The 22,313-nt window shown below is 35.1% G+C and overlaps 1 protein-coding gene across 6 annotated transcripts in view; it reads left to right on the top strand.

The window, feature by feature from the left end:
• The window catches only part of SLC10A7 (solute carrier family 10 member 7), a 256,440-nt gene that overhangs the window by 82,349 nt on the left and 151,778 nt on the right, over positions 1-22,313 (top strand). Inside the window, exons 6-7 of one of the 6 annotated variants that reach the window (XM_078002308.1) lie at positions 18,144-18,268; positions 18,914-19,050. The exons of 4 other annotated variants lie outside the window; for them this stretch is intronic. In XM_078002308.1, coding sequence (XP_077858434.1) covers positions 18,144-18,257 — 114 coding nt within the window. In that variant the 3' untranslated portion in view covers positions 18,258-18,268; positions 18,914-19,050. Of the gene's footprint in view, positions 1-18,143; positions 18,269-18,913; positions 19,051-22,313 lie in introns of those variants that run through there. One more of the 6 variants, XM_078002309.1, reaches the window with a different exon arrangement.

Raw genomic sequence — 22,313 nt, 5'->3', positions numbered from 1 at the left:
AAATGAGGCAATGATAGTGTCTAAACTGTGGACTTGTGGGATAAATTATATAAAATGTTTATATGATATGATAAGAAATAACTTTGAGCTAAATGTTAGATCTAGGTTTTTGTCCAAGCTCTGCCATGAATTTTTATGTGTGTGTGACTATGGATATCCATGAAATAAGGAAATTGGTTATCTCTGACTGAGCCCTGCAAGATCTAAAATACCCTGATCCATTGATTATTCTCTGATTATGAGTGACCATTCCTGTGGTACAAACATAATAGAATCTGAAAAGGGTATTTATTTCAGATTACCTTAAATCTTTGAATGAAACGCTTTTATTAGAAGAGTATTTGAAGAAAGAACTCTGAGGGCATTTTTGTTGATTTTCAGGCATCTGGGTATACTAAATAAAATACTGTACATATTTATAGCTAGTTTAATAATGTCCCAGGTCTAATTTGAACAGTGTTTTTAGGAACTAATTATTATAGAAAGCTCTTTTTGTTGTTTTTGTTATTGTTTTTAATGTAACTAGGTGGGTAATAACTAATGATAGGTGAATTCAATTTACATAAATTTGAGACTAAGAAAATATTTTAAAATCATGCCATGGAGGATTGCTTTAAGTTAAGAAGTTAATGTCATTATCTCCTCCTCTCATTTAAATCGTTCAGTTTATAATAATTGTGGAACATAGTGATTTGAGATTTCTCTCTTAATGAGATTTTAATAAAATTTGATAGTAAAGCACCTTGAATAACTAAAATGCTATTAAAATTTATGTATATACATGTATGTATTTGTACTTCAAGTTCAGGCAACTCACATGTTGCTCCTCATCAGAAGGCGTTGGTTTTTTAAAAATAGATACTGACATCTTTTGGGAAAATTCTAATTGAAATTTTTTTTCTTTAATTTCAAAAGATTCAATTGTGTTGAAAACAAATTCCCCAAGCTAAATTTAGATCATTTGATTTGTTAGAACTTAGCATTTTTGATTTGGAGGCTGAATTCAATGTTTCCATGTCTCTAAAAATGATAGGTTAAAGTGTAAAAGGAACGTTTAGAACTTTGCTATTTTTAGACTCCTCAGCCTATTTTATTATTTTTGGTAACTCCTAATCTTAAAGGGAAACACTAATGAGTGACAAGCTGATCATGCCAAACTGAGTTTTTAATAATGATGTTATAAACATTAGAACAATTCATGGCAACATAGATGTACTAATAAGAATTTCAGAAACATCATCAAAGAGTCAGAAAGTTAAATCCTTGTAAATTCAAAACATCTAGTCTAAAAAAGATCTATACGAGTCACTGATTACTTTCTAAATCTCTTCATTTAAAGTGTCAAGAAATGGGTTTCTTTCACATAATTCTTCTCTTTTAAAATACACGTTGCTGGAACTAGCAGAAGCTATTCTAAGATGAACAATTTTCTTTTCATGCCAGATCAAAGGTTAAAAGGAACTCTTTGCCTTGGGGTGAAAAACTAGCCAGTTTATATTTTTCTTCCCTTACCCAATTGTTCTGTCTTCCCTCTGCTTTGGCTGGTTCCCTGTTACAACCCTGCTTTGTAGAAAAATTTGAATAGTTAACTGATGTTATTATAGCTGCTGAAAGAAAAGAAATCCCAAACACGAATGCCGTGTATTAATAATAATAACTTGTGTGTTTATCACCTTCTTGTAATTTTTCCTTTCCTGTACAATGATACATGCCCATTTTATTGTTTTTGGTGACTCCTGATCTTAAAAGGGAACCCTAGTGAATGACAAAGATGATCATGCCAAATCGAGTTTCCAACTATGCTATAAAACATTAGAGAAATTCACGGTAACATAAATGTAAGAATTTCTGAAATATTTAGAATGGTTAAAGAGGAAACACCATGATCTTTGTTACTCATTGATTGCTGTGGAACAATGCTTTTTAAAAATTAGATCAAGAATCTCAAATGTTAAACAGAGGCTTAAAGGTGGTACTAGATAAGATTCAGTTGTTAATTTGGTTTGCTTTCACCTAAGTCTAGGATGTATTTAGTTTATGGTTTATGGGGTCTCTTATTTTGTAAAGTATTGAAGACTATGCTGAATTTGTGTGTGTGTGCATGTGCTTAATTTTCTTAAAATCTTAATCAACCCAAATTGTTCACTTGGTATCTTAGTTTTACCTCAAAAGTTCATGGCTTGTTTATAAAAAAGTTTTTATTTTTCATTAAACTTAAATGCCAGAACATACGACTTAATATTTAAGCAGTATCAGTACCATCTTATAGATGCTGTTTCAAGTTCATCTTTTAGTGGGAAGAACTGGATAAAACCAACAGTTTAAATGGCCCATCCTGGGTGTTAAAATTAATAACTGTGTTCAGATGAATGGAAGTTGGTTTCTACCGTTGCACAATGCAACCCATCATCATGCTATGCATTTCATTTGATCATCACCTGTTTGAGCAAGTGAACATCATAAGAGCTGGATTGCTGAGATCAGACTACTTTTGTTTTAAAAATACCATTGGTTCAATTAGCAGGTAGCACAATATAGGAAAATGGGATAGAAAATCAGCAAAGATATATTCAGAGTCCATTAGATTCAAGGCATTTTTCAAGATACTGAAGCAAATACACAAAACATAAATATGGGAAAAATAATAATAAAATATTTAAGAAAGAGAGAAGACAGGAATGAAGACTGTCTTCAATGCAGTGCTTTCCAGCATTCAGGCATCATTATAGCTTTTGCCATGTCAGCATACTGTTTGTTAAATAAGACTCACATTTTCAATTTAAATTTATTTCAAGCCAAAACTTTACATCAACACTATAAATAAAGAACTATCTTGTCGTGAATAGAAGGTAACTGAAATTAAGTCAATGGAAAAAAAAGCTACTATTAATTTGTAGCTAACCTCTGCTGCTATTCAAGGCTCTGAATCTGATGCCTGCCCTTCTTTTGATAAAAGGTGAAATTAGCACCAGCACCAAACAAAGCACTTTCTCCTTCTGCAATCCAAAGGATTGAGAGTTGAAATACAGTAAGTTGCATTACTAATTCTCTGTGCACGTGTCCTTTGAGTTATCTTGTTTTCATTTACACTTTGGGAAACACCATTCTCTGAGGTCACTTCTCAATCACACCATCAAATAAATGAATTAAAATTATTTGGAGAAGTCAAATGAAGAAACTCCTAGAATCAGGGACTCTGGCAACCTAAACATGTTTGCGTTTCTTTCACTAGATCATTTTTTACGTAACACCTCTCTAGAAAAACAGTGGTATGTGTGCCAAAGTGACAAACATATTTGCAGAGTTAAAAATATGTCATAATGCTCCAGTCAGGAAGACCTGGTGATAGCTGCATGTGGGTTTGTTTTTAAAACAAACTCTTATCTGAAGTACAATCATTGTAAATAAAAAATGGTCTTTGTTACTTAATAAAAACGTATAGAATCTGTACCTATTCTATTTTAGCAGCATAATGTTCTATGCTGTCTGGCAGGACTTGTGTGGCAAGTAAATGCATTAGTCACAGTGATCATTTTTCTTGCAAATTTGTGACACAGATTTAATTATAGGAATGACCAGCAACTTACAAATCTAATTTTGGTGGAGGCTGAGGCAACTTTTTTTTTATTTTAATAATGATGGATTTTTTTAAAGCAATGATTTCATTACCGTTTAAAGAAATCTACTAGTATAGAACTAGCCAATTGACTGGAGTTATTTTATTACCCTTTAACAAATGCCATGTACTTTCATTTTAATTTTTATTAATTTTTAAAACATCATCAGTCCCAAACTGGGAAAGTATTTGCTGCTATACCCATTTGAGTAAAATAAATAAATATAAATTATTCTGGTTCAGGAGGTTTGTAAAGGACCTCCTAAGAAAGATGATCCTAGCAGTCGTTTAAAATAAAAATTAAATTTCCTTAATTTGAATCCAGCCTACTACAGAACTGCTTAGTTTATGGTCTTTAGTAGGAGATGCTTATTAACTACTAATTGATGAAAATGTGGCAAATAGTTCTTATTTCTTTGTTTCTTTTTCCTTCAAACTAAAAATTTTGTATGGTTAATCTATTTGTTGAGCTAATATTTTGGGGGTCTGGCATAATAGTATGGTGAGCCAAACGATTAAGGTTCTTGCCTTCATTTATATTACAGATTCTTAAAGTGAGAATATCAAGTCCTAATTGGGTGTGCGTGTGGCGGGGAGAGACTGCTGGAGTAAATAGTGTTAAATATTTTCTTAGAACTTTTTAAAAGTTTTGTTCCATTATTAATATGCCTCATTGACTCAGACCCCACTACCATTCCAAATAAATCTGGCCATGTGGAGAGAAGCAGGAGGAAAATAGAGGATGCATAAACTGTATAAACTTGATTCTGTCAACGAAAGATAATCTTCCCTTTAATTGTTGGTCCCTGCGATGAAAGCAGTGTTAGACCTTCAAACTTCATCATGGACTCAGGATTTCAAGTAAACGTTTAGCATTTCTAAAAAACAATAGTCTATATTATTGGAAATGGCAGATTTTAGTTTGAAATTAAAAAAACCATTTTTTAAGCCTAGATTTACTGCATGTTGCTGTTTGATCTTATATTAACTTTTAAAATGAAACATTTGTGGACTTCCTACTATGTGCTCAGCTCTGGGCCAGCTTCTAGAACTGAAAAAATAATTGAAAAATATGATTCTTGCCCTCAATTTGCTTAAAATTCCTGAATTTAAATGCTGTTTTTCCTAGTGTGATTGCACAGACATCCTAATTCTGAATTTCCTCCAGGTAACTACACCATACAGTTTGAGAAACACTTATTTTACTATAAAGCTTCAAGTAGGCGAGCGCAGTGGCTCACGCCTATAATCCCAGGACTTTGGGAGGCCTAGGCTAGTGGATCACGAGGTCAGGAGTTTGAGACCAGCCTGAACAACATGGTGAAACCCTGTCTCTACTAAAAATACAAAAATTAGCCAGGCATGGTGTCACATGCATGTAATCCCAGCTACTCAGGAGGCTGAGGCTGAGCTTGGATCCAGGAGGCGGAGGTTGCGGTGAGCAGAGATCGTGCCGCTGCACTCTAGCCTGGGTGACAGAGCGAGACTCCATCTCAAAACAAAAACAAAAAACAAAAACAAGACAACTTCAAGTAATGCAGTAGGTTATCTCAATTATTGCTTTTAAAACTGCCACTTTTTGTTACAACTCCAAAGAAAACTGGGTTTTTATCATGAAGTTTGTATCTACCAATTTAGATGTTTTGAAAGTGCAATTTGTCAGATACCAGATTCAATTTTTAAATATACCAAAAGCTGACTTAGAAAGATACTTTACCATGTATAATTTACTTGGTGAGGACAATGTGTTAAAAAATAACTTTCAAAAAGCTACTGTAATTTTAATATGTTTATTATAGAATGTATGAAAAATACAGATAGACTCACCTAGCTATAACGAATCAGCATTTTAGTTTATGTCCTGTGTATTATATAGATGTAGTTACAAAAGTGGTGTATATTGTGTAGTCAATCTTATTTTCTGCTTTTTCCCTTTATGTATGTGAGTATTTTCTCATATTCTTATTTCTACTCTGACAACTAGATTTTGTTTTATATAATGCATAATATAATTATAATTTTTTTGGATAGAGTATTTATTCTTTCACTATTATTTTCGGAGAATACTCACCACCTAGAAAGTTTCTTCTTGCCCTTTGGAGTCAATCCTCTCCCTTATCCTCAGTCTCTGGCAGCCACAGAATTTTTTTCCTTTCTCTATACTTTTGCCTTTTTCTAGAAAGTCATCTAAATGGAATCACACAATATATGCCTTTTGAGTACGGTTTCTATCACTTAGCATACACTTTTGTGATTCATCTATGTTGTATATATCAGTAGTTAATTTCATTTATTGCTAAGTAGTATTACATTGTTCATAAATTTACCAGTTGATGAACTTCTGGTTGTTTCCTGGATGATAATTGTAAATAAAGTTGCTATAAATATTTGTGTACAGTTTCTTATGTAGATATATATGTTTTTATTTCTCTTGGGGAAATATCTTTGCTGAGTCATATAGTGAGTATATTTTAACATTATAAGTAACCACCAAACTCTTTCCCAAAGTGATTGTACCATTTTACATTCCCAGCAGGAATGTATAAGTAGTCCAGTTACTCCACAACCTTGCCATCCCTTGACATTCGCAATATTTTTTATTTTAGCCATTCTAATAGGTGTGTGGTCGTATGTCATCAAAGCTTTAATTCGTATTTCCCTAGCTGCTAATGATGTTGGACATTTTTTTGTGTGTGTGCTTATTTGCCATCTGTGTATCTTCTTTGGTGGCCTGTGTATTCAAATCTCTTGCCCATGTTATTTATTAGGTTGTTTTCTTATAATTAGGTGCAAGTTTTTAAGTTTGTTTTGGACACCAGTCATTTATCAGACATATGTTTTATAAGTGATTTTTTCCCAGTCTGTAGCTCATCTTTTCATTTTCTTAACAGTAACTTTCAAATAGCAGAAGTTCAAAATTTTTGGTAAATCTAGTTTGTCTTTTTTTTTTTTCTTTTGTGACTCAGGCTTTTTGTATCCTATATAAGAAATCCTTGTTTCTTACAAAGATTTTTCTCCTATGTTTTCTTCTATAAGTTTTAGTTTTTGTTTTTACATTTAGTCTTATGACCCATTTTGGATTAATGTTTGTGTATAGTTTAGTGTACTGTTTGATGTTCATTACTTTGTGTATGGTTCTAGAGTTGTAAGGTTTTTGTGTCTGTCACATTTGTCCATTTTTTCCTTTATGGATTTTTTCATTGCCTTTATACGTATGAAGCTTTTTCCTATCACAATGTCAGGTAAAAATTCATGTGTATTTTCTTTTAGTTTTATAATCAAGATGAATATTTAATACTATTGAAAAGCAAAGCCCATCATATGGGGTTTTATAAAAAGAAATAATAGATTGAAAGTGCTTCACCTGATTATGGTATCATTGGTTAAAGAAGTTAATTTCTGTTTATTGCTTTCCCCACTGTGATTTTTTTGCCCTGTAAATCCAGCCTCATAATGTTATTCTTACGTCTACATAGTGATATATATGCCTGTCCCTGAAAATAATTGGATCAGTATTCATGACTGTTAAAAATTGTTTTTCTATCTTAGGATATCACACATGACATTAATGCAATTACTTAAGATAAAATTGTTTATTCAAAATATGAAATGGGGATGGAAATAAAAGAATAAGGAAAAATTATAGAAACCTCATTTTTATATCAATTTGATTTACAAATGTTCACACAAATTAATAGTAAAATATTCTTATTTGGAGGACTATGAACCAAGGTGAGTAACTTTCTTAGTGTAATTTAAGATAATGGAGGACTTTAAAAAAACAAAATTCATAATCTTAAGAGCCTTGATAAACTTGATTTTAACTTTTGGTAATTGAACGAGCTGTACTGATCAGGGGAAAAAAATTCTACTTGGTATTTTGGAAATTAGAGTCAAAGCACCACAAATCTTCTGGATTATGAGTAACTGGAATGACTAGTGTTATCTCGAGTAACATTGATTCATATTCTGTGTGCCCAGGGATGGTTATACTCTGAGCTTACAGCTTTCTTTTTTGCTAGAACCCTACACTTGTTTACTTTTCCTGAGTAGCTTTTTTTTTTAGTGATATTTTTAATAAGTAGAATAATTTAAAATGTTCTCTGTGTTTATAGTTTTACCTTATAACAGTAGTTGGTCTATAGTTCAATATTTATAGTTTGGTCTTTTATTATTCAGCCAAGTCTCTTGTAAGCAGTTATTTTCTGCAGGGTTCCTAGGTTTTCACTTGAAAGCTTAAGTTAATATTTTTATCCATTTATTTTGGAGGGATAATGTTTATTAACATTATTTTGCTTTTGGTAATTTCCAAGAGCCAGGGCAATGATTCCTATCTTCTTCGTTGTCATCCACACAATATTGTAAGACAAACTATTATCACATACTACTTTTTGTGTCATTCCTATGCCCTAATGCCTATAGTGGCTCTTAATTACCCACTACCTAATTGACCATTCAGGGATCCTCCCAGTGTGTCCCTATTGTCTCTCTCTCTCCCTGCCCACCCAGTTTCATTCTCATGTTTACTGTTGATCCACCCTTCTCCACCCTCTCCTCTTTATTAAATCCAGTTTCTCTATTTTTTTTTCTTTTATGGCTCAGGCGTTTTGTATCCTATCTAAGAAATCCTTGTTTGTCGCAAAGATTTTTCCCCTATGTTTTCTTCTATAAGTTTTAGTTTTTGTTTTTACATTTAGTCTTGTGACCCATTTTGAATGAATATTTTTGTATAGTTCGGTGTATTCGTTGCAGTTTGTTACTTTGCATATGGTTATAGAATTTTAAAGTTTGTATGTCACATTTGTCCATTTTTTCCTTTATGGATTTTTTTTCATTGCCTTTATACTTATAAAACATCCTCTAACACTTGGACATTTTTCTGCTCCCACCTCTTTGCTTGCACTGTTCCCATCCATTCTATTATCCTAGATGTCCCTAGATGTCCCTCAAAGCCTATCTCAAAAGCAATTTCTCCAGCTTTCCTTTTATGATTATTTAGCTTTTGGAATGAGTTTCTATCTAGATTGTATTGGGTTACTATAGACTGCAACTGGTTAGTGTAGTTAGTTTGAAATTCGGACCTTCTCTCCCATCTCTGGAACTTCCTATTCTTGTTAGCCTGCTATTTTTCTTTTTATAAAATAATGTCTTCTAACATAGTATATAATTTATCATTTATTACATTAATTAACTGTCCCTTTGACTTTCCCTTTCAAACGAAAGCTCCATGAAGGCAGGTGTTTGTTTTCTTTTGGTCGCTTCACTACTCTATCTATTTTCAATATTTATAGTACTTGGCACAAAGTAAGCTTTCAAAAAATATTAAATGAATAGACAGAAATCACCCAATGAATACTATTTTAATCTCTCTTCTTCATTTATATAAGATTGTAAAATATCTTGTATATCAGATGCACTTAAAATGTATGCTAATTATCATAATTATATGTTTAATTCATTTGATAAAAATCCCATCTTTTTGTCATCTGTTTTGACCATAATTGGTCATCTGTCTACCAAATTTTTCTTTTTCTATATATATATATATATATTTTTTTTTTTCTGAGACGGAGTCTCTCTCTGTCACCCAGGCTGGAGTACAGTGGCGCGATCTCAGCTCACTGCAACTTCCACCTCCCGGGTTCACGCCGTTCTCCTGCCTCAGCCTCCCAAGTAGCTGGGACTACAGGTGCCCCCCACCATGCCTGGCTAATTTTTTGTATTTTTGGTAGAGACGGGATTTCACCATGTTAGCCAGGATGGTCTCAATCTCCTGACCTCGTGATCCAACCTCCTCGGCCTCCCAAAGTGCTGGTATTACAGGCGTGAGCCACCGCCCTGGGCCATCCAAATTTTTCTTTACCACGTTAAAATGATTTTAAATTCCAAGCTTTTAAATCTCAATAAAACTTGCTATAGCTGTAAGAAATTTGTATTGCCTTATGTTCACAGTGTTGATTTGGAATGGAAGTGGAAATTCATCCCCACATCTAAGTTTGATATTTAGTAATTTATAAGATCTTTTTTTCTACTAAAGAAGAAAAACCTATGAAATAGATTAAGGCAGATTATTCCTGTATAATAGGTTACCAAACCCGTATGCTATTTTCATTGAAATAATTGATTTTAAATATCAGGAAGTTTTACATGAAAAATGGCTACAAGCATGATTACTGCAAATATTTAAATAGCTAGAGATGTGTAAATAAAAGATTATAATAAGTGATTGCTATTGTATAGCATTGTAGAGAATGATTTCACTGTTGGTATTAAAGGAAAGTATTTTTTTTAATTAAAGTTTATTTTTTAACTACTTGTGAAGTAGATACTATAATCAAATTGACAAGTGAAAGTTAAATTTCTAGACAGTGCTTAAAAAGAAACTATACAGTATCCTAAAGAAGAATTAAAAATGTAAGTATGAAAAAGAACCAATTCAATGTTATATAAAAACTAGATCAAATCCATGTCTGAGAGGCATTAGAAAGAAAAAGCCAAGGTGAGAATGACAAAACAGATAACTTGAACTTGCACTATCATATGACAGCAGATGCAAGCTAATGTGGTTTGCTCTTTAGAAGCATCGTGTTACAGCCCTCTGCACTTGAGTTTGGTGGGTTCATAATTCAGAATATTGCTTTGACTTTGGTCTTATCATCTTGTCAGAGGTTAAAATTTGTTAAATGAGATATAGAAAACGATAAAGATGTGACTTGGCCTGGAGGAGCTTTGGAGAGTGCTATCTATCTCCACGTAATGGAGAAGAGACAGACTTTGAAGAAACTAAAGGAAGAGTAGTTACTCAAACGATTTTTTTAATGGGAAGGTTGGTGTTTTTTTGTTTTGTTTTGTTTTTTGTTTGTTTGCTTGTTTGTTTTTGAGTTAGGGTCTTTTTCATTGCCCAAGCTGGAGTGCGGTGTGGTAGGATCACAGTTCACTGCAGCCTCAACCTCCCAGTCTCAAGCCATCCTCCCACCTCAGCCTCTCTAGTAGCTGGGACTACAGGCAGGCACCACCATGCCCAGCTAATTTTTTTTTTTTTTTTAATTTTTTGTAGAGACTGGGTCTCACTTTGTTGCCCAGGCTGGTTCTTGATCACCTGGGCTCAAGCAATTCTGCCTCAGCTTCCTAAAGTGCTGGGATTACAGATATGAGCCACTGCGCTTGGCTCCATTTTCTAAGTAATAACCGGAAAAATACATTAACATCTGTGTTTTTGAGAACAGCCTAACAGAATACTGATCAGTAGCTACCGAGGTATGCAAATGAAGAGCAGGACAGATTTGTCAATCTTTTCAATAATTAAAATCAGTAATAGGAAAGATTATTTCTAGTGTACCAAAGAAAGTAGGTTTATATGTTTCTTTTTCTTTTTTCTTCGTTTATTTCTACCTTTTTAACTAAAGAGGAAACAATGAGTAGAGATCATGGAAACAGTATATAAACATAGAGGCCTCTACCTTTTGCCCTTTAATTCACAGATATTTTTCCTCAAAGATGGTTGAATCCTGATTCCATATAACTACATGTCTCTGTAGAATTTTGAGTCTGTATCTTGTGTAGTTTCCAGCCAAACAACTGTTAAAGTCAAAAGGTTAAATTTCCAGCTTAAAAAAAATTGAATAAAAACTCCTACCAATGCAAACAAATGGTTAAAAAACAGTTTTAAGCATGTAACACTAGAAAACATCCAGATTAGGAAGAATACTTTTCTTCCTTTTGTGTGCATGTGTCACCTAGAGTGGTGTGCAGTGGCACCATCACAACTCACTGTAACTTCTGCCTCCCAGGCTCAAGTGATCCTCCCATCTCAGCCTCCTGAGTAGCTGGAACCACAGGCATGCAACACCATGCCCAGCTAATTTTTTTTTTTTTTAATTTTTTATAGAGACAGGGTTTTGCGTGTTGCCCAACCTGGTCTACAATCCTTAGTTCTGAAACAAATCTCCCATTATGTCTGGCTACTTTTTAGATTCTATCAACTTAGTGCCATAATCAGTAAGAATTTTCAAGGGATAGAAATAGCATACACTAATAAAAATCTCAGATAACATTGTGCATCTTTGTCTTACTTTTCCTAATTGTCCCTGATCGTTTGTTTCTCTACGAGACTGCTAAATAGTGAGTCACCAAAACATATGTTTTGTTGTATGTTTATTTTGTTTGTTTGTTTGTTTTTTGAGACTGAGTCTCACTCTGTCACCCAGGCTGGAGTGCAGTGGCGCAATCTTGGCTCACTGCAACCTCCGCCTCCTGGGTTCAAGCGATTCTCCTGCCTCAGCCTTCTGAGTAGCTGGGATTACAGGCGTGTACCACCATGCCCAGCTAATTTTTGTATTTTTTAATAGAGACAAGGTTTCACTGTGTTAGCCAGGATGGTCTCCATCTCCTGACCTCGTGATCTGCCCACCTCAGCCTCCCAAAGTGCTGGGATTTCAGGTGTGAGCCACCGTACCTGGCCTGTTATATGTTTTTAAAAATACAAACTAAAAGGAAACGTTTTTCTTCTTTTTATATACTTATTTAATTTATTTTTTGTAGAGATGGGGTTTTGCTGTATTGTCTAGACTGGTCTTGAATTCCTAAGCTCAAGTGATCCTTTCACCTTGGCCTCTCAAAGTATTGGGATTACAGACGTGAGCCACAGCACCTGGCCTAAGTTTTTCTTCATAAAGGAGAGGTTGGGTGCCACATATTCCTTAAAGAAGTTTTTCTTTCTCTGTTGGAAATCACTCTTGATACCTCACAGATCTGAGAGCTCTTTTTTTAGCTTTGATGGTAGCATGATGTCGCTTGCTGAACTGTTTCTAGTAATATTACTTTTTTTCGTTGTCTATTGGAATCATCCCACATTTTTAAGATCCTGAGCACCTCATTGTCAGGAAAATGTGGCATATACTTTGAAAGTTTGTGATGGTTCTGTTTAGAAACTGATTCTGTGACTCCACCTTGCAGGAATAGACTCACATTAATCATACTAACATAATGATATTTAATACAGATTGCCAATTTACTAATTATGAAAGGAAAAAATAATTTGAGAGACCTTTAGACACTTGGGTTGATGCACTCTCTTCATGGTTAAATTCACAAGAGAAAGTAGTTTACTAAGGAGTTTATTTGGTGAGAATGGGATTAGAGGAAGTAGAGGTAGGGAGGTAATTCTCAAGTCTGATTCTATCAGGCTGTTGGAAATGGATGTGTCTGGTTCCACTGCAAGGGTACATTGCCCTTGGAAAGAGACACGTCCATCAGTTGGACCAGGGAATCTTCTTTCCTACGTAGTGCTTAGATAGGTATTCTTAATCATTGCTTTTAGGTTTTTTTCTCTATTTCCATTGCTGGCTGGTTTTCCCTTTTTTATTGACCCACCATACCTTAAAGTCCTGCTGACATTGACAGCATTCTCATGTTTTAAGGTGATTTTGCATGTTTTTACTGTAAAGGAATTTCTTTTATTTTCAAGTTCAGGAAGAGGGAGGTACTTTGGTATTTCCATTTTGTATCGTCTATAGTTGCGCTGACCAATATGGTGGCCACAAGCCACATGTGGCTATTTAAAATTCAATTAATGAAGATTACATGAAGTTAAACTTTTCTATTCTTGAGTTGCACTAGCCACATTTTAGGTATCTAACGGCCACATGTGACTGGTGACTCCTGTATTGGACAGTGCAGAGTGTTGAACATTTTCATCATTGCTCTACTGGAGAGTGGTGGTGAAAGATATTTAATAGACAAAATATTTTGCAATTATATATTTGATTAGTTTAATTATAAACTATTTTGTGTTTTATACATTTTAATATAATTTGATATCTATTATTATATGTCTTTATTTTTGTATGTTTCTTTCAGCTAATAGTCCAACTTCCCATTCCAGTCTTCTCTAGTGAATTCAAAGGCAATCACACACACGTGTTCCGCTTGTCAGGGATCTGTTGTTAAGGTACTACTTAGTTAAGTATCCAGCACTTAAACATTTTTCTTATTGAAAAGTGCTCGTGATTTTTATTTGCAGTTTTCCTTTAGTTTACTGAGAGGACTATTTACTTTAGGGTAATAGAAAAAACCCTGGTGCACAGCCAAAACTTTTTTTAATGGTTAAATTACAATTTACATAAGTTTAACATTTCATCATGGTAGATTGCTTTTCTTTTTCAACACTATACTATTTTGACAAATTAATAACACTCTTTCAGAAATGCTGACAGTGCCAGGAAAATAAATACAACTTCATATATATAAGAAATGTTTTTTGGAAAACAGTATAATGTTGTAGCTAGAAATGCCTGAAAGTCAGTTCATTTTCAGAGTCTCAAATATGGTTTTGTTTTTAACTCATGGCCTCTTCTCTTTTTTTTTTTTTTTTTTTTTTTTGAGGCGGAGTCTCGCTCTGTCACCCAGGCTGGAGTGCAGTGGCCGGATCTTGGCTCACTGCAACCTGTGTCTCCTGGGTTCAAGCCATTCTCCTACCTCAGCTTCCTGAGTAGCTGGGATTACAGGCGGCTGTCACCACGCCCAGCTAATTTTTGCATTTTTATAGAGATAGGGTCTCACCATGTTGGCCAGGCTGGTCTCTAACTCCTGACCTCAGGCGGTCCACCCACCTTGGCTTCCCAAAGTCCTGGGTTTACAGGCGTGAGTCACCGCGCCCAGCCCTTCTTCTGTATTTAACAGTGGTTCTCAGACAAGAATGGTGGCTCACACTTACAATCCCAGCATTTTGGGAGGTTGAGGCAAGTGGATCACTGGAGCCCAGGATTTTGAGACCAGCATGGGCAACACAGCAAGACCCTGTCTCTACAAAAAATTAAAAAATTAGCCATATGTGGTGTTGTCTGCTTGTAGTCCCAGCTACTCTGGAGGCTGAGGTGGGAGAACCGTTTGAGCCCGGGAGTTCTAGGCTGCAATGAGCTGTGATTCTGCCACTGCACTCCAGCCTGGACAACAGAGGGAGACCCTGTCTCTATTTAAAACAAAAACAGACAAAAGCCAGCTGCTCTCATGGGACTGTAACATTTTTTAAAAATCTGCTTTAACCTCCTTCAGAGTTCAGAGATCATTTTTTCTAAGACAGGTCTTTCTTACATGGTTGTTTGACTGACTAGGCCAGTGATTTTCTAACATTTGGATCCCACTGATAAGTAAAACTTCAAAATACGTTTTGGCAGGTGCCTAATGTTTTCAGTTCTTTATTTTCTAAATGGAATTACCGTTTGTTATTGTCATTTTGTGGAAGGAATGGGCATTTAAACATAAAGCTCACAAGGATATATTTCAGAATAACTGGAATAAATGTATGATATTCATATTACATTCTTCTTATTTTTCCCATTTATTCCTTTAGGGCTATTGAGTAGCACTAAACCTAAGCTCTTCACTGTTGAAATTACCAACCATTGTTAGTTGGGTTTCTTTTTCTTCATTGATCTTTTACCACCTCTTTTTGGTGTTTTCAATTATAATTTTGATGTAGATTTTATGCTTTTAGTCAGGGAAAGACTGTCTCTAGGCAAGGAAATCCTATCACATAATTAGGAAACATTTGACAAATCCGAAGTCTGACAAGTGATAGTGATTTATCAAAAAGTTATTCAACACTTTTAACCATACTGACTATTATTGTAATTTTCATTTGTCTAATTCATACTCTAAATTTGCCCAAGTTATACTCTGTAGGGACTAAGAAGAAATAGAACTGAAGGAAGAAGGAATCAAAGCAATACAGAGAAAATGACTTGTTAAATAGATCTAGGAGTTAGTTGCAAAGGAAATTTATTTTCAGGTAAAGTTAATTTAGCTCACTTGGTAGGAACTTAGAATTTTAGCAAAAAAAAAATCTATACAGTTTGGAAAAATGCATTTTTTAGGGTGACATTTAAAAATATGTTTATAATTTTTGCTTGTGAAATTTTCTATGTGCTTAGTGGACTTGTGAAAGAACTTTTTATACATATGTATTCATCTATATTTTTATACACAATTGTTCTTATCATTGGAAAAGGTCACTTGTTATTGAATACTTTGAAGGTAATGGTTTCAATGTAGCTGCTGTGAGGAATAAAAAGGTGTCAACAGGTCCAAATCCTACTCTCAGAGAATTTACACTATAGTAATTAGTACATATGAAAGGACATGTAAATGTAAAAGATTGACTAAAATATGGTCGGTTGGGAAGACCTCCCTGCCCTTACTGGGCCACATCAGGTTGACCTTCTCCACTTGGGCTGTTCTCAATTTTCAAGATCTTCACACTTAACATTCACCAAAGTAGATGGCATGAGAAGCAGCTTTGCAGAACAGGTAGAATTTAGGAAAATAATGACATTCATTTCAGACTAAGGGGACCTTACTATTATTGATTCTCTAGGCAATAATCTAAGTAGGATTATTTTATGATGAGTTATAATATTAGCACATTGTAGACAAAATACAGTATAATCCAAAATAATAATCTGAAAGAGACAAGTAATACATGTCAGAAAACCAGGTCTAATGTTTGTCATAGCTGGATTTTTGCAAGAAAGGTATGTTTGACATGAGACGTCTGCAAGTTCATTTATTAAACTTTTTAATTACAGTTTTATACATGGTTAAACTATAGTAATATTCTTTTTAGGTAAATATTATACTCTCTTTCTAAATATTAATCTTTACTTCTGTTGAAAAATAGTTTTTCTTCTAAATAAGTAAAGACTTAATTTGCTCCTATCAATATTATTGACATCATAGCAGAGCCCTAATAAATTTGGCCTATGATATGGCCTCTAAATTATGTTCTATGAAATGCAAGAATTAAAGGAAAAGACTGATGTTTCATAGATCCCGTAAAATATTATACATTATTGGAGACATACCATATGGGAAAAATTTCCTTTTTTGTACCTTTATTCTCCTTATTTATACATCTGTACCTTTCCTAGAGCTTTTTATTTCTCCATTTTCAAAGATAAATTAGATCTTGAACTGTTATTATTTTGACTTTTTATGCTTGGCTCTTTTCAATACTGAAAGCTATTTATTAACTTCATGTTGTACATATATCATTGAAGTCAGTTGAGTCACATTCAGTTTGGTGATGAAGAAGAATATAAGATACAATTTCTGTTTAAGAGAGTGTAATTGAAGAAAGGAGACATGCCTAAGTAAAACACTCAGAGAAGGAAACACCAGACAAAATATAATTAAGTGCTCAAATATGTGACATCATCAATTAAGGAAGAGAGGACACAATAGGTTGAAGTGATCAGGAAAGGATGCTGGTGAATGTTAAGCGTGAAGATCTTGAAAACTGAGAAGAGCCCAACTGGAGAAGGTCAACCTGAGAGACGATGTGGCCCAGTAAGGGCAGGGACCATGCCTGTTATGCTCACTGTTATATCTCTATATAAATGTAATGGCAAATACGGTGTGTGGTACATAGCAGATGATCAACATATGACAAATAAATGAATGAATGGTCAGTTGCAGGCAAGAAAGTGAAAAGAGGGGCATTTACTGGAGTAAGCCCATTCTTGGTGGCTAGTGGAAATTAGGTGAGATAGTATTTTAGAAAGCCTGAGTGAGAGGCTTAACTTGGACTTGATACCATGTGAGGCATTGCCGAAGAGTTTTCAAGGAGTGTATCATGGACAAAGTTCTATATTGGGAGAAATGGCCTGGTAGCCATGTGTTTGTTGGTAAGTTGGTGAGTGAAAGATGCTGTGTAGAGTATTCTGAGCCCAGATGAACAATAATGAACACTTTGGCTAGAGCTTTTCAATTGTCTTACAAATAAAGGACCACAAACACAAAAGAAAAAGGAAAAACTTTCTTAGTCATTTATTCAATTATTAGACAGTTAATATTAACCTAGTGACTACTGTATGCAAGGACTTGATACTGGAGGAGGAGTCTCTACTAAGTTTTGAGTTAGGGATACCTAACTAGGAGTACTGATAGAGATTAAATAAGATCAAATCTCTCAAATGCTTAGCAGAGTGGCCCATTAGCAAGCATTCATAAATGGTAGGTGCTACTATTATTATCCAGAGTATTTTACCCCAAAATTCTCTGTATAAGCCTTTCTCAAGACCTTTTTTATTTTTAGAGACAGGATCTTGCTCTGTCCCCCAGGCTGGAGTACAGTGGTGCAATTATATCTCACTGCGGCCTCAACCTCCAGGGCTCGAGCAATCCTCCCATCTCAGCCTTCTTAGTAGCTGGGACTACAGGTCTGCAATGCCACACTCAGCTAATTTTTAAAATTTTTGTGTAGAGACGGAATCTTGCTATGTTGCCTAGGCTGGTCTTCAACTCTCAGCCTCAAGCAATCCTCCTGCCTCAGCCCCTCAATGTGCTGGGATTACAGGAATGAGCTACCATGCCCAGCTGTTGAAAGTTCTTATCTAGCCCCCAAATATGATATTTTCCTAAATCTCTGACCCTTAAAAAAACAACAGCAAGATTTTTAAAATTAGAAACTTTGAAATGTATGCAGACTAGACCAAACAATATTAATAAGTCCTGTGTACCTATCTCTCAGCTTCTACAGATGTCAACTCGGCCCAGTCTTTTTTTCCTCTACACTTCCATCCACTTTCTTCTTCTCAGGTATTATTTTGAAGCAAACTCTGGCGATCATGTAATTTCAACATGAATCCCTAATAGGTAAGTTTTTAAAGCATCACTGTGATGGTGTTTTTTACTACATACTTATACTGACCAAGGTTTTCCTGAAAGCTTCTGGAATATTATATGGTAAAAAGGCCAGGAAATTTGAGAAGCATAAAGAGACTGGGGACTCAAAGATCTTAAGATTAATTGTTGTGATGCATCATGAACAAAAACTGGAAATTTAGGTGAGAAAACTATTATGAGTGAGATAACTAAACATTTCATTTGATATGTATTAGTGATGTGGTGTCCAGAGGTAGATATAGTAGAGATAACTGTTTTTTTTTTTTCATGAATGAACAACACATGGATGTTAAGTGAATAGAGTCTTTTAGTTCGACCATTAATTCTCCTCTCTCTTTTGTTTTCCTCTTGACTTCTGATCTCATCCTTCCTGTGTCCCAGTCTTCAGTTCTATATGGCCACTCCCCTTCATTCTCATACATTTTTTGGTATACTTTGTAACCTTACTTTTTTATTATGTTTGTTAGTATTCATTATGTTAAAAAGCTCATTTTCTTATTAAAAATAATTTTAGTCCTCTGACAGTACTTAGAAACAGTAATGATTAGACATAGGGTAGATATTGAAATGAAATGGATGATAGCTTTGTGATTTTTTTTTTTTTTTTTTTTTCAGATGGAGTCTTGCTCTGTTACCCCGACGGGAGTGCAGTGGCATGATATCAGCTCACTATAACCTCTGCCTCCTGGGCTCAAGCGATTCTCGTGCCTCAGCCTCCTGAGTAGCTGGGATGGCAGGCACCAGCCACCATTCCCGGCTAATTTTTTTATTGTTAGTAGAGAAGGGATTTCACCATGTTGGCTACGCTGGTCTTGACCTCCTGACCTTATGTGATCTGCCAACTTCAGCCTCCCAAAGTGCTGGGATTACAGGCATGAGCCACTGTGCCTGGCCTTTAATAGTGATTTTAATGTAAGATATTTTTCAAAATAAAAGTGTAAAATAGTTTCTAGGTAAAATTTCATCCATCAAAGGAACACATAGATCAATGTCACTGATTCCTAAAATTAAATTAATGAAATTAAGTTAAATGTGATATGGTGAAATATGTACTTTTTAGTATAAAGCTCCTAAAATCCTTGGAATCTCCAGAATGAAAAGAGTGACTTTTGTGTGCTAATGTGGCTGATTGGCCTCTAGATAGTTTGAGGAGTGGGCTTGTCACCAGAAAGACCAAGGCTTGATTAGAGGGTAGGGACTTTCAATACCATCTCCCAACCTCCTGGGCTGAAGGTTGAGTTGATCACCAATGGCCAACGACTTAATCAATCATGCCTACATAGTGAAGCCTCCATAAAAATCCAAAAGGACAGGGTTCAGAGTGCTTACTGATAGCCAAATGCATGGAGGTTCCCAGTGTGCCCTGGAGAGGGCACAGAAGCTCTGTGCCCCTTCCCACATGCCTTGCCCTATGCATATCTTCCATCTGACTCTTCATCTGTGTACTTTGTAATATCCTTTATCGTAATCTGGCAAACACAAGTGTTCTTCCTGAGTTTTGTGAGCTTTAGCAAATTAATCAAACCTGAGGAGGGGTTGTGGGAACCCTGATTTATAGCTGGTCAGGTAGAAGCACAAGCCACAACCTGGAGCTTGAAGTTGTCATCTGAAGTGGGGGATAGCCTTGTGGGATTGAGCCCTCAGCTTTGGGATCTGACACTCTGCAGGTGTAGAGTGTTAGAATTGAAATGAATTAGAGCACATCCAGTTGGTGTCTACTGAAGAATTGCTTGGTGTGTGGGGAAACACTCCTACACATCTGGTGTCAGAAGTGTTGTATCGAGTGGTAAGAGAGAGCAGGAAATGCACTTTCCGTTGGTTTTTCACATGTCACAGGTAAATTAAATTAAAAACGATCATAAAAAACTTTAATTCTTTTTTTTTAAAAAATTCTTTGGCTTTCAAAATATCTTTTCCTATTTCACCTTTGAAAATACTCTAAGCAATGTAGCTTTTAGGCTAAAACAGAGATTCTATTATTCTTTTTGATGCATGGGTATCATCATTTTAATGCTAATTTGGGTTATGTGTATTCATGAAGAGTAAACATCAGGCTTGTTTTAGTGTCTGATTTAAGCCTGCAGCTGATTTTCACATCAGAATGATAAACCCTGAAAACTAGAGATTTGTGTCAAAAGTGGAGCTATATATGCCTAGGAATTCAGCTTTAAAACACACTAGTAATTATTAGCAATGGAATCCATGCTGTTAACATTGGACAATGTTTGAATGTTTTGTGATAATTTATAGGGTTGATTACTCTAACCTTAAGTGGAAGCTTAGGAAGAAGAGCGCAAATGCTAAATCTTTGTGACGGTCCCTGGAGCTTCGTTTCAGTTTGAGGTTCTGAGTTATGTGGGGTCTCAATCTCTTTTCCTCCCCTGTTCTTTTCTGTGATGTTCTTTTCTGTGATGTTCTTTTCTGTTCTTTCCTGTGATGATGTTCATCATCATCATCATCATCATCTGTTCAGATATTGTCTGTTCAGAACTCACAGGTCCCCAGGGAGGAGAGAGAGGAGAGAGTCCTGTTATAAGCATGCTTGCTGCAAACCTTTCACCTTGCTGTCAAGGTGACAAATGTTTGTCCTTAAGGGAACACTAGAGGTTAAATCACCAATGTTTTTCTCACTTATCTTCTTTCCCATGCTATCCAAGCCGTTAGCCAAATCTGTAGCTAAAAGAATCACAGAAAATTAGGCTACTCTTAACCTTTATGGACCTTGTTCATAGAGAGATGTTTTGTGCAAGCTTAAAGTCTTCACTATATTATATATTGCTGTCGAAGCAAATAGAATTTGCTAAAAGTACATATTTATTTCAGGGCTTATTCAGAAGGAAAAGATTTGGGAAAGAAGCATTTAAATTTTGAGAGTTTGTATTGGGAACTTTGCAAATACTACTGTGATAGGCAAGCAATAAGTTGTTTTTACAGCAGCGTGTGTTAAGGGTGTATACACCTTCACATAGAGAGACAACAAAACTTGTGTGCACCCTGGAGATGAGAGTTGCTCTTGATTTTCTCATCTCTTTTTAGCCCATTTCATTCTATTCTCCACATAGTAGTTAAAATTATCTGGAAATATGTAAACTGATCGTGTCATTTTTCTGCTTAAAATCCTTCAATGACTTTCTTGAGATAAATGCCAAAGTCCTTTATGTGGCTTAAAAGATTCTCCATGGTCTATTTCTTGCCTGTCTCTCGAGCTTCATCCTGTGCCATCTTCTTCACCAACAAGGCATCTGCCATAAGGGCATGGTTACAGTCTCTCCAGTTCATTTATTCAACAAATAACTTTGCTGAGCTTCTACTCTATACTGAGGCCATGAAAATGTATCAAACACTTATGGTGCTTACATTCTAGTGAGGGAATATAACAACTAAAATGTACACTTTTACAATGTTATATATGTGTGTGTGTGTGTGTGTGTGTGTGTGTCTTATGGAGAATATAGAAATGAAGTAGGAAAGGGATAAAACTAGAGGGGTTGCATTTTATTGAAAGGTGTTAGGTGACAGTCTCATTTATAAAAGAATATTTGAGCAGAGGCTTGAAGGAGGTGAGAGAGCAAGCCATGAGGATATTTGGGGAAATGGTGTTTGTTTCATATAGAGATAACTCAAAGTACAAAGATATTGAGGTAGGAGAACGGCCAGAACAGAGAGGGCAATGAAGATGAATTCAGATATGTAATAAGTGTCCAGATTATAAAGTTAGGACCTTGTGGGTCATTGAAAAGATTTTGGCTTTAAATCCAAATGAGATAGGAAGACATTTGTAAGTTCTGAGTTCTTTTCTAGTAGAGTATTCAGAAAGACCAGATTCTCTTTCTGAATACTCTCCTGGTATGTAGTGCAGTTTCTTTAAAGCACCTATCAGAACTTCAAATAATGATTTGTGTAAATTTTTTTGACTCCTGTCTTCTATCACCAGAATATCACCAGGTTGTAAGTTCTTGGAGAGCAAGGGCCGAGGCTCATTGATATCCTAGCAGAGTTTCTCAAATAGTCAGGT

The sequence above is a fragment of the Macaca mulatta genome, chromosome 5 (assembly GCF_049350105.2).
Source record: "Macaca mulatta isolate MMU2019108-1 chromosome 5, T2T-MMU8v2.0, whole genome shotgun sequence".
Classification (NCBI taxonomy): Eukaryota; Metazoa; Chordata; class Mammalia; order Primates; family Cercopithecidae; genus Macaca; species Macaca mulatta.
The sequence above is the reverse complement of the archived record's forward strand: the minus strand, read 5'-3'. Positions and strand labels throughout refer to the sequence as shown.